Below are 13,659 nucleotides of genomic sequence, written 5' to 3' on the forward strand. Positions count from 1 at the left end.
TGATAGAGCCAAGATACCTTAGGAAAGCTCTTAATAGTCCACTAAAACCCATCATATTAGGGTTTGACAAAGATTTCTAGACTAGTGATTCATTCTTGCATGGGCTTGTAATCAAGGGTTTGAGAGGTAAACTAGTCAAGTCTGGATAAAAGAAAAGACATTGGGGCCCATTTATCAAGCTCCGTATGGAACTTGAGGGCCGTGTTTCTGACAAGCCTTCAGGCTAAAAACCGCTCCTCCATAACCTGTCTGGCTGCTCTGAGGAGGCGGACAGAGATTGCTGCAATTCAACACGAAAGAATATGATCGGTTGACACCCCCTGCTAGCGGCTGATTGGCCGTGAATCTGCAGGGGGCGGCATTGCACCAGCAGTTCACAAGAGCTGCTGGTGCAATGCTGAAAGCGTATTGTTCTCCGCATTCAGCTAGGTCTGTCGGACCTGATCCGCACTGCCGGATCATGTACGACAGCTCTTTCATAAATGGGGCCAAAGAGAGAACATATCTGGTACTAGCTAAAACCAGGCACAGGTAAATTAGGTCCATGAACCAGTTTTGGTTTGACCAAAATGGAGCAGTTAGAATAACTTGCTGGTGATCTAACTCAAGTTTGTGAATAAGCTTAGGAAGCATCACTATTTAGGGGAAAGGTATTTTAACAGAAATAACCCTGTAAATATTATATGATCCTAGATCTAAATTTAGAAGTTACACCTGGATGCAATAAAATGCAGAAATATTGTATTTGCAGTGAAGCTCAGTTTTTTTTTTTATCATTTTCATTTTACTTTCACATTATTTACTTTTCATGACAGGTGAGGCACTGCCTCCCCTGACTCCACGTCCCTGATATACACACACACACACGCAAACATACACACACAGACACATGTGGCCAAAAGTATTGTTAACTTTCCACTGTTTTAGGAAAAACGCTGAGTTTTCTCTGAACTAAGTAAAAGATGACAAAAGTATTTGGTATGCGCCATTCTTTTATTTCAAATGTAATAAAACAGAAATTTCACTTTAACAGTAAAACAAATGAGAATAGCACGGACAAAAATATTGGTATTCTTAACCTAATATTTTGTAGCACAACCTTTGGAGACATTAACTCCAATCAAGCACTTTCTGTACCTCTGAATAAGATTTATAATCTTATTGAGCAAACTTCTCCAGTTCTCTCAGGTTTGATGGGTGCCTTTTCCCAACTGCGAGTTTAAGATCTTTCCACAGATGTTCGATGGAATTCAGATCTGGACTCACAGAATGCCGCTTCGGAACTGTCCAATGTTTTCTTCCTATCCATTGATGGGTGCTTATAAAGGTATGTTTTGGGACATTATCCTGCTGGAGGACCCATGACTTGTGACATAGCTCTCTGACACTGGGCAGTATGGTTCTCTTTAGTCCGAGACAAAGCTTTCTGACACTGGGCGTGCGGTTCTCTTCAGACTGAGGCATAGCTTTCTGACACTGGGCAGTACGGTTCTCTCCAGACTGAGACATAGCTTTCTAACACTGGGCAGTACAGTTCTTTCCAGACTGAGACACAGCTTTCTGACACTGGGCAGTACAATTCTCACCAGACCGACACAGCTTTCTGACACTGGGCAGTACCGTTCTCTCCAGACTAAGACACAGCTTTCTGACACCAGGCAGTACAGTTCTCTCCAGACTAAGACACAGCTTTCTGACACCGGGCAGTACAGTTCTCTCCAGACTGAGACACAGCTTTCTGACACCGGGCAGTACAATTCTCTCCAGACTAAGACACAGCTTTCTGACACCGGGCAGTACAATTCTCTCCAGAATGAGACACAGCTTTCTGACACCAGGCAGTACAATTCTCTCCAGACTGAGACACAGCTTTCTGACACCGGGCAGTACAATTCTCTCCAGACTAAGACACAGCTATCTAACACCGGGCAGTACAATTCTCTCCAGACTAAGACACAGCTTTCTGACACTGGGCAGTACAATTCTCTCCAGAATGAGACACAGCTTTCTGACACCGGGCAGTACAGTTCTCTCCAGACTGAGACACAGCTTTCTGACACCGGGCAGTACAATTCTCTCCAGACTAAGACACAGCTATCTAACACCGGGCAGTACAATTCTCTCCAGACTAAGACACAGCTTTCTGACACTGGGCAATACAATTCTCTCCAGACTGAGACACAGCTTTCTGACACCGGGCAGTACAGTTCTCTCCAGACTGAGACACAGCTTTCTGACACCGGGCAGTACAATTCTCTCCAGACTAAGACACAGCTTTCTGACACTGGGCAGTACAATTCTCTCCAGACTGAGACACAGCTTTCGGACACTGGGCAGTACAGTTCTCTCCAGACTGAGACACAGCTTTCTGACACCGGGGAGTACGGTTCTCTCCAGACTGAGGCACAGCTTTCTAACACTGGGCAGTACAATCCTCTCCAGACTGAGACACAGCTTTCTGACATGGGGCAGTACAATTCTCTCCAGACTGAGGCACAGCTTTCTGACACTGGGCAGTACAATTATCTCCAGACTGTGAGACAGCTTTCTGACACTGGGCAGTACAGTTCTCTCCAGACTGAGACACAGCCTTCTGACACTGGGCAGTACAGTTCTCTCCAGACTAAGACACAGCTTTCTGACACGGGGCAGTACGGTTCTCTCAAGACTGAGACACAGCTTTCTGACACGGGGCAGTACAAATCTCTCCTGACTGTGACACAGATTTCTGACACAGGGCAGTACAATCCTCTCCAGACTGAGACACAGCTTTCTGACACGGGCAGTACAATTCTCTCTTAAGACTGAAACACAGCTTTCTGGACTGGGAAGTACAATTCTCTCCAGACTGAGACACCACTTTCTGACACTGGGCAGTACAATTCTCTCCAGACTGAGACACAGCTTTCTTACACTGGGCAGTACAATTCTCTCTTAAGACTGAAACACAGCTTTCTGGACTGGGAAGTACAATTCTCTCCAGACTGAGACACCACTTTCTGACACTGGGCAGTACAATTCTCTCCAGACTAAGACACCGCTTTCTGACACTAGGCAGTACAGTTCTCTCCAGACTGAGACACCGCTTTCTGACACTGGACAGTACAATTCTCTCCAGACTGAGACACCGCTTTCTGACACTGGGCAGTACAATTCTCTCCAGACTGAGACACAGCTTTCTGACACTGGGCAGTACAATTCTCTCTTAAGACTGAAACACAGCTTTCTGACACTGGGCAGTACAATTCTCTCCAGACTGAGACACAGCTTTCTGACACTGGGCAGTACAGTTCTCTCCAGACTAAGACACAGCTTTCTGACACTGGGCAGTACGGTTCTCTCCAGACTAAGACACAGCTTTCTGACACTGGGCAGTACAATTCTCTCCAGACTAAGACACAGCTTTCTGACACTGGGCAGTACAGTTCTCTCCAGACTGAGACACAGCTTTCTGACACTGGGCAGTACAGTTCTCTCCAGACTAAGACACAGCTTTCTGACACTGGGCAGTACAGTTCTCTCCAGACTAAGACACAGCTTTCTGACACTGGGCAGTACAGTTCTCTCCAGACTAAGACACAGCTTTCTGACACTGGGCAGTACAGTTCTCTCCAGACTAAGACACAGCTTTCTGACACTGGGCAGTACGGTTCTCTCCAGACTAAGACACAGCTTTCTGACACTGGGCAGTACAGTTCTCTCCAGACTAAGACACAGCTTTCTGACACTGGGCAGTACAGTTCTCTCCAGACTAAGACACAGCTTTCTGACACTGGGCAGTACAGTTCTCTCCAGTTCTCTCCAGACTAAGACACAGCTTTCTGACACTGGGCAGTACAGTTCTCTCCAGACTAAGACACAGCTTTCTGACACTGGGCAGTACAATTCTCTCCAGACTGAAACACAGTTTCTGACACTGAGTAGTACATTTCTCTGCCTTGATAGTCTTCTGATTTCATCATGCCCTGCTCAGATTCTAGGCACCCATGGCTATAGGGGAAAGGTATTTTAACAGAAATAACCCTGTAAATATTATATGATCCTAGATCTAAATTTAGAAGTTACACCTGGATGCAATAAAATGCAGAAATATTGTATTTGCAGTGAAGCTCAGTTTTTTTTTTATCATTTTCATTTTACTTTCACATTATTTACTTTTCATGACAGGTGAGGCACTGCCTCCCCTGACTCCACGTCCCTGATATACACACACACACACACACGCAAACATACACACACAGACACATGTGGCCAAAAGTATTGTTAACTTTCCACTGTTTTAGGAAAAACGCTGAGTTTTCTCTGAACTAAGTAAAAGATGACAAAAGTATTTGGTATGCGCCATTCTTTTATTTCAAATGTAATAAAACAGAAATTTCACTTTAACAGTAAAACAAATGAGAATAGCACGGACAAAAATATTGGTATTCTTAACCTAATATTTTGTAGCACAACCTTTGGAGACATTAACTCCAATCAAGCACTTTCTGTACCTCTGAATAAGATTTCTAATCTTATTGAGCAAACTTCTCCAGTTCTCTCAGGTTTGATGGGTGCCTTTTCCCAACTGCGAGTTTAAGATCTTTCCACAGATGTTCGATGGAATTCAGATCTGGACTCACAGAATGCCGCTTCGGAACTGTCCAATGTTTTCTTCCTATCCATTGATGGGTGCTTATTAAGGTATGTTTTGGGACATTATCCTGCTGGAGGACCCATGACTTGTGACATAGCTCTCTGACACTGGGCAGTATGGTTCTCTTTAGTCCGAGACAAAGCTTTCTGACACTGGGCGTGCGGTTCTCTTCAGACTGAGGCATAGCTTTCTGACACTGGGCAGTACGGTTCTCTCCAGACTGAGACATAGCTTTCTGACACTGGGCAGTACAGTTCTTTCCAGACTGAGACACAGCTTTCTGACACTGGGCAGTACAATTCTCACCAGACCGACACAGCTTTCTGACACTGGGCAGTACCGTTCTCTCCAGACTAAGACACAGCTTTCTGACACCAGGCAGTACAGTTCTCTCCAGACTGAGGCACAGCTTTCTGACACTGGGCAGTACAATTATCTCCAGACTGTGAGACAGCTTTCTGACACTGGGCAGTACAGTTCTCTCCAGACTGAGACACAGCCTTCTGACACTGGGCAGTACAGTTCTCTCCAGACTAAGACACAGCTTTCTTACACGGGGCAGTACGGTTCTCTCAAGACTGAGACACAGCTTTCTGACACGGGGCAGTACAAATCTCTCCTGACTGTGACACAGATTTCTGACACGGGGCAGTACAATCCTCTCCAGACTGAGACACAGCTTTCTGACACGGGGCAGTACAATTCTCTCTTAAGACTGAAACACAGCTTTCTGGACTGGGAAGTACAATTCTCTCCAGACTGAGACACCACTTTCTGACACTGGGCAGTACAATTCTCTCCAGACTGAGACACAGCTTTCTTACACTGGGCAGTACAATTCTCTCTTAAGACTGAAACACAGCTTTCTGGACTGGGAAGTACAATTCTCTCCAGACTGAGACACCACTTTCTGACACTGGGCAGTACAATTCTCTCCAGACTAAGACACCGCTTTCTGACACTAGGCAGTACAGTTCTCTCCAGACTGAGACACCGCTTTCTGACACTGGACAGTACAATTCTCTCCAGACTGAGACACCGCTTTCTGACACTGGGCAGTACAATTCTCTCCAGACTGAGACACAGCTTTCTGACACTGGGCAGTACAATTCTCTCTTAAGACTGAAACACAGCTTTCTGACACTGGGCAGTACAATTCTCTCCAGACTGAGACACAGCTTTCTGACACTGGGCAGTACAGTTCTCTCCAGACTAAGACACAGCTTTCTGACACTGGGCAGTACGGTTCTCTCCAGACTAAGACACAGCTTTCTGACACTGGGCAGTACAATTCTCTCCAGACTAAAACACAGCTTTCTGACACTGGGCAGTACAGTTCTCTCCAGACTGAGACACAGCTTTCTGACACTGGGCAGTACAGTTCTCTCCAGACTAAGACACAGCTTTCTGACACTGGGCAGTACAGTTCTCTCCAGACTAAGACACAGCTTTCTGACACTGGGCAGTACAGTTCTCTCCAGACTAAGACACAGCTTTCTGACACTGGGCAGTACAGTTCTCTCCAGACTAAGACACAGCTTTCTGACACTGGGCAGTACAGTTCTCTCCAGACTAAGACACAGCTTTCTGACACTGGGCAGTACAGTTCTCTCCAGACTAAGACACAGCTTTCTGACACTGGGCAGTACAGTTCTCTCCAGACTAAGACACAGCTTTCTGACACTGGGCAGTACAATTCTCTCCAGACTGAAACACAGTTTCTGACACAGAGTAGTACATTTCTCTGCCTTGATAGTCTTCTGATTTCATCATGCCCTGCTCAGATTCTAGGCACCCATGGCCAGAGGCAGCAACCAACCCCAAAACATCACAGAGCCTCCTCCATGTTTCACAGTAGGGATGGTGTTCTTTTCTTTGCCAGGTTATTTTTTCCTTCTGTAAACATGGAGTTATCGTGATTTGCCAAAAAGCTCTACTTGTTTCATGTGTCCAAATGACAAGCATTTTGGTAAACTCCAGTCTGGCTTCTATCTTTTAAATACTTTAAAATGCAAGGGATCCAATACTTTAAAATGCAAGGGTACCACTACTTTAAAGTGCAAGGGTACCACTACTTTAAAGTGCAAGGGTACCACTACTTTAAAGTGCAAGGGTACCACTACTTTAAAGTGCAAGGGTACCACTACTTTAAAGTGCAAGGGTACCACTACTTTAAAGTGCAAGGGTACCACTACTTTAAAATATTTATATATTATATATTTCAGTGTTCTCCAATGAAAAGTTTGCCAGTCAGGTTGCATTCAAGTAGCTGGGTACTGGCAGTGCATTACTTTGCAATATTATAACAGTTTCTGCTATTTATAAATGTATACATTTATACATCCAAAGCACAAATTAATTGCATAATTTAACATAAAATGATTTAAGGGTTAAATTTGCAACAAACATTGAAAACATTTAATATTAGCCAACTTTAGCTTAATATTGCTGGGTGATGCACCCATTAAATAGGCCCTGGGTAGAACACTGTACATATGTATGAATATATATATACTGTATATGTGTGTGTATATAGATAGATAATATGACAAAGAAAATAAGAAGGAATAAAAGTTTAAAAATCATAAGTAATATAAATGATGGACAAACGTTTAAACACAAAAGAAGCCAATACATTAATACAAGTCCATTATTTATTTGGATTTGGCGGTATCAAATTACACATTAAATGAACCTTTAACATAGATGTTGCTAATGTAGAACACTAATAAAAACAGAAACAATGTGGTTTATTACAATTATTTTATATTGTGCGTTTAAACCCCTTTGCTGCCCGAGAGACCTATAATGCAGTGCAATGCGTTGTAGGCCCCACAGGCTATGAAGAGGTCACAGTTGCATTTTTTTCATACCATGTTATATCAAACCAAAACCCATCTGCAAGAATAATTCTGTACCTGACAATGTGCAACATTAGTTAATAGATCCTCAAATAGAATAGGTTACTTTGAGGCTTCAATGCACTGGAAAAAAAGGGAGAATTTGTCTAGACCGGGAGATGACAAATATTATTACAAATATTATTACTGGCTTCCGCTGCCTGGCGCTCACTGTGTGCTCACAAAAAGGGTTACACACTTTGCCTATCAAAGGTCTCACATTAAATAAAGTTTTTCTGTTCACACTGTTGCTGAGGAGTATAAGGGAATACTGCAAACACAGCTACCTTTTATAGGTTTACAGCAACAGAACTGACGCATGTGCAAGGTGGGACACAGGAATCAAGTTAATTCCTAATACTACAACTCTCAATCTATAGTCATTTAGTATTATTGATACACTAGTACTGTGTGCTATGAAACTTTAACAAATTTGGTAAAGAACTAGCTGAATTACACTGTCATACTGTACTAGGTGCTTACTTGACTAACTTAAAGGGACGTTTATAACATTGAATATGCACACATTGTATCTCTGTTCAACTTCACAAAACTCTCTTCTTTAAAATCTCCATTGACCTCTTACAGTCTTAGCGCTCCAGCAGCTCAAAACCTCTGCCAGTTATTCCTTAGCTAACACAGCAGGTGGTACAGGCAATCAGAAGTCGAACTGCCTGCTCTCTAAGGGTAACGGAACAATGACACAAGGATCCTAAGCATGCGCTGCTGTTTTCTTATGGGATGGCTGTACGGCTTCTTATTGGCTGTACTAACCGACTTGTCAACTAATAAAACAAAACTGGTAGAGGGTATTGGTGCCTGGAGCATTCACTTTGTAAGTGGCCACTGGGGTTAAAATCAAATAAATCTTTTTCAAGTTGGCTAGAGACATGCGTATGATGCAATGCGCAAACATACTGTTACCAATGTTTAGTCCCTTTAAAAGGGGATATTAAACGCTTCTTGCTTTTGCATACAAATCATGTTCCTTACAGTATCCAAAAAGCAAATTCTAGAAACTAAGTTTTCTTGAAAATGTTACACACTGTCTAAACCTGATTTGTAGCATTTTGAAGAAAACAAAGGTTCCAGAAGTTTGTTTGTCTTGGGAAAATAGAGCAAGCACAATTTTAATATACAAAGCAAAAGCTGTCCCTTTAAAAATTAACCATTAAAATGATCAAATATAGTTTCTGATCATTTTGGTTGCCATTGGTTTGTAGATTTATTTACATTTTTGCAAATAAAAGTTACATTCTATTAAGTCATTTCAACAACTAGTATGGCAGCAGTTTGGGTATTCTAGCTGGTTCTTTGTTCTGAAGTATGGAGGAGGTTACCAGTGAGTTATCGAACACTGGGGGTAATAAACAGATATGCCAGGCTCTGAGTGATTATATTTGTATATACCCATGTACTCACATATGTACACAACATTACTATACCATATATATATATGAATGTATGTACATTCTGCATACACAGCCTGCAAGTGCATAACTATATAAATTGCTGTGAAATTCTGCATTTTGTAATACTGATACCCCTTACTCTGGGTGTGGATGGAAACATATTTTAGCAAGTAACAGTGTGGACTATGGGACTGAGAAAGGGACAAAAGGGGGGGGGAAATCAGGAAGTCTGAGTATATTTGTAAAATTTACAGATTGTATACAGACAAAATGCTGCTTCTATTTAACCCATTGCTAACAAAATAGTAATTAAAAAGGTGTTTGGCCTGGATGTACAGTTCACGTTACCTGCTGGTAACTTAAGTAAGTACAATTAACACTGTTGGACAAAAATGCAACAGTCAAGTCAATGTTACATTTTTGTAGGTGACAGAAGCAGAGAGTTCAGTTCTTTTAATGTGGTTTGGGGAATATCAGCAGAGATGTGGGGAAGGGAGGGACCTGCTGGTATGTTTCCTATTTCATTTTTTGTTTTGTTTTGTTTCCTCAAGCGCATTATTTGAAGTCAGGCTTCTCTGGAAAGGTGCAGCCCGACCGTCGGATCACGACATTGGCAGAATAATGACCGGCTCTGATACATTCTTCCAGCGGCTTGTCGGAGACAAGCTGAGACAGGAAGCCTGGGGGTAACAAAAGCAAATGATAAAGCAATTTGAATTTATCAATTTAAAGGGAAGGTGAATATGATAAAACAATTATATTGATGTCTTATGTAGGTACCTTTAAAAATAGTGTCACATAACTAACCGCTCTTAGGTACCCAAGTATGCTTGCTCACATGACACAATTTGTTAATAAAACAAATCAGTTTTACTAGCTTTGTAGCATTTACAACAAGAGTATATTATTATTTAATTAGAATCATAAAAATCACCTGCACATTCTTAAAGGGACAGTTTCAATCATGCATATAAAAAAGCATTATTAAAATTTGGTAACCTTTTTTTCTTATCTCCTGCCTCCCAAAAAAAGAAAAGAAAAAGGGTTAAAGCCGTTTGATTTTGAAGCGAATAAGTGAGTATCTGTGTACAACAGTGCCTTAATAATGCCAGATTGAAATGCCCCTTTAACATATATTCTCAATAACAATTTACATGTTACTTTAATTAGTCACATCCTTCCCATGGCAATAAACACACAATTTTAGGGGTGCAACCACTGTAGTTGTAATTTTTTTTATTTTTAAAGACGGCAATCAATTACCCATAACACATTTAATAATATTAAGTCCCAAGTCCCATTCTGTTCTAGGCTGGACTACCATTAAATCAGCTGCCTGCCTGCTGAGGGTTTGTACATTAGCTGTTTACTTGGCTGATGTGATCTGCTGCCTGCAGTTTCTTAGCGCTGCTGTTACAGATCGGTGGAACTAGTTGCTGAGTGAGAGGCCAGTCGATAAAGCTATTTTGAAAACAAGCAGTGGGATTCCCTATAAACCAGCAGGCTGGAGCAGTGATATAACAGTCTAAAAGCACTAAGTAGTAAAGAGAGTAGATGGACACGCAGTATATCAGTAGATGGTTTGATATTTATATAAAAGCTGAGATGAACACTACTACAGCACTCAAAAAAAAAGTTTATGTTTATTTTTATTTATTTTTGCAAAGTATTCAACATACATTATCAATGTGACAATGCCCATATACCCCATCAGCTTAAAATGGACACTAAAATAAACATTAAACTTTGATGATATAGATTTTGCAACATGCACAATTTTCGAGATACGGCTTCTACTGAGCATGCACACAAAAGTATATTTATCCTGATCTGTGATTAGCCGATGGCTGTCACATGATATGGGGCGGCAGAAAATGGGGAGAAAAAATAAACTTGTAAGAAAGAATGTAATGCTTATTTGAAATTCAGATTAAGTGCTATTGCACTGTCTTTTTATTAATTCTACTATTTATTGGTCCTTTAATAGGATATTAACCCCCTCTTGGTTTTGTGTACAAATTGTACTTTGTTCCATGCTCCCTAAAGAGGCCAAAAAGCAAAATATGTAACCTAGGTTTTCAAAATGCTGCAAATTGCCTAAACCAGGTTTTTTGTGGCGGAATTTCCAGGTCACATAAAATGCTTGTTGGCCTCTCTAGGGAGCGCAGGGCAGCCAGAATTTTACAGAAAATGTCCTTTTAATAAAAAAGATTTAGAAGCACCAAAAGATTGTTGGCAACACTGCATGCTATTTAAAGGGATGTGAAACCCAAAGATTTCACTTTTGTTATTCAGAGAATACTATTTTAAAAAAGTTTCCAATTTACTTCTATTATCAAATTTGCTGTGGTATTCTTTGTTTGGAGATATCTAGGTAGATGCACTACCTGACAGAAAACGTTCTTGCAAAACTGCTGCCATATAGTTCTCCAGACATGTGCACGCTCCTGAGCTTACGTCACAGCTTTTAAACAAAGGATACAAAGAGATTGAAGAAAATCTGATAAATAATTAAATTAGAAAGTTGTTTCAAATTGCATGCTCTGTCTGAATTATGAAAAAAAACGTAGGTTTTGTATCCCTTTAAGCTCAGCACCGGAACTAATAATTTATCTACGGGACAACCCCCTTAATTCATCCTTCTATAAATCAAATTATTTTACGGGCATTTTAGACAAACATTCTCATTCAAGATCAATATAATCGGTTAGATTAAGGATGTAATATAATATAAGGTTTTCCCGCAACACTTACCCCCAACAAATGCGTCTCCAGCTCCGTTGGTGTCTACTATTTTGCTCTGGTCAATTTCTATTACTGGGAAAGACACAACTTTATCCTCTGAGGATGGAAACACAAAGGAAAACAATGTTAATAACATAACAACCTGGTACAGGAGAAAGCGCCTCAAAACATATTATTATCCTTTATGCACAAAACATAGATAATGCACAACAGTGAAAGCTCAGATAAGTTACTATGTACACCCTTACAATATATAGTGCTTTTATCTGAGACCTAGGACCAGAGTATGAAAAACTTGCAAGCATAAAGAGAACTCACACACAATCTTTTTTGTATTTATATATTTTTTAAAGGGACACTGAAGTCAAAAATAAACCTTCATGATTCAGACAGAGCTTTCAGTTTAAAGAGAGTTTCCAATTGACTTCCATTGTCCAACTGTGCAACGTCTTTTTCTAAACACACTTTTGGAAGACACCAGATTCTACTGAGCATGTGCAAAAGTTCACAGAGTATACTTATATTAGTCTGTGATTGGCTGATCGGTGTCAGGTGATACAGGGGGCTGCAATTTTACATCAATTTTGAAATTTGCCAGTAAAAAAAAACTACTACTCATTTAAAATTGAGAGAATGTTCTTTTGCATTGTCTTTTTATCATGTACTTGTTGATTATAAAACTCTACTGTATTTAACAGTCCTTTATTAAAGCATTATATAGTAATGAGTGCGCTTAGTGAGATAAATAGCTCTCAATCTAATATTTGTTTTTCTAAAATTCTCAGTAGCCCGCAGTATTTATAAGACTTCACAGGTAGTCTTGTTAGGCCAGAGAGCATTAGAGAATTGGGTCCCAAGAGAGATACAAAATACTAACAAGTGAATAACTGGAAAAACAGCTTATAATTTAAACAAAATAGTTATTTGCACAAAAAGGAAGTGGTGAATTTGTCTGTCAGGAGGAACGAATATGTAAGTGATGAATATATGAGACCCAGTAACCAGTATCTTGGCTCAAAGGTCAATTTGTTTATGTATGCAGGTTATATCAACAAGCAAGCACTGAAAACAATCTGCATGCAAAAGAAATGTTTTAAAGTCTTTTAAAATGGGCATTTTCTTTGGCAATATCGGCAGGACTTTGCTATTGCAGACAAGGGATAAATCTCTAGAAAAGCCTGGTTCCTGGTCTCCTTTGCTGCAGTCTATTAGAGGCCACTTTAAGGTGAGGTGAAGCGCACTGTAGAACTTTTTCTGTATATAAACATTCTAAAGGAAAGCGCAATTTGCCTAGTTATATTAGCGCAATATCAGGAAAATAATAATGAATGTAGTGAAACTTTTTTTTACAATTTCCAACTGAATATTTTAGCAGGATTTAAAGGGATATGAAACCCAACCTTTTTTTTAATTCAGAAACAGAATACAATTTTTTTTTTTAAGTTTCCAATTTACTTCTATTATCAAATTTGCTTCTTTCCCATGCTATTCTTTGTTGAAAAGATACCTAGCTAGGTGTCTGGAGCACTACATGGTAGGAAATAGTGCTGCCATCTAGTGTCTTGCAACTGACAAATATGCTGCCATATAGTGCTCTAGACACGTGCATGCTCCTGAGCTTTTTTCAAAAAAAGATACCAAGAGAACAAAGAACATTTGACAATAGAAGTATACTGATTGGTTAATAAATGAGAAGTGCTCATGAACACACACAACTCGAGATAAAGCATTATCATCCGTTCTGTTGCTCATTTCGTGTTCCCAAACAGCAATGCGCTGTCTGCCAAATAGCCAATAAACAGAGTATCAATAAAACACAATATATATGTATATGCATTTTGTCATTGGCTGATGGTTGTCACATGATGCAGGGAAAAGGAAAATTTAACTAACTTTGAAATTTGTCACAAAACAATCTACAGGGAGTGCAGAATTATTAGGCAAATGAGTATTTTGACCACATCAT

At 40.3% G+C, this 13,659-nt stretch overlaps 1 protein-coding gene across 3 annotated transcripts in view; it reads right to left on the reverse strand.

Moving 5' to 3' along the window:
* Positions 1-7,276: 7,276 nt before the first annotated feature.
* ADK (adenosine kinase) overlaps positions 7,277-13,659 on the reverse strand; it is a 604,808-nt gene continuing 598,425 nt past the window's right edge. For all 3 annotated transcript variants that reach the window (XM_053692148.1, XM_053692150.1, XM_053692149.1), the window contains 2 exons: positions 11,703-11,789; positions 7,277-9,628 (listed from right to left, as the gene is read on the reverse strand). In XM_053692148.1, coding sequence (XP_053548123.1) covers positions 9,504-9,628; positions 11,703-11,789 — 212 coding nt within the window. In that variant the 3' untranslated portion in view covers positions 7,277-9,503. The remainder of the gene's footprint in view (positions 9,629-11,702; positions 11,790-13,659) is intronic.

Source organism: Bombina bombina, chromosome 9 (assembly GCF_027579735.1).
Source record: "Bombina bombina isolate aBomBom1 chromosome 9, aBomBom1.pri, whole genome shotgun sequence".
Classification (NCBI taxonomy): Eukaryota; Metazoa; Chordata; class Amphibia; order Anura; family Bombinatoridae; genus Bombina; species Bombina bombina.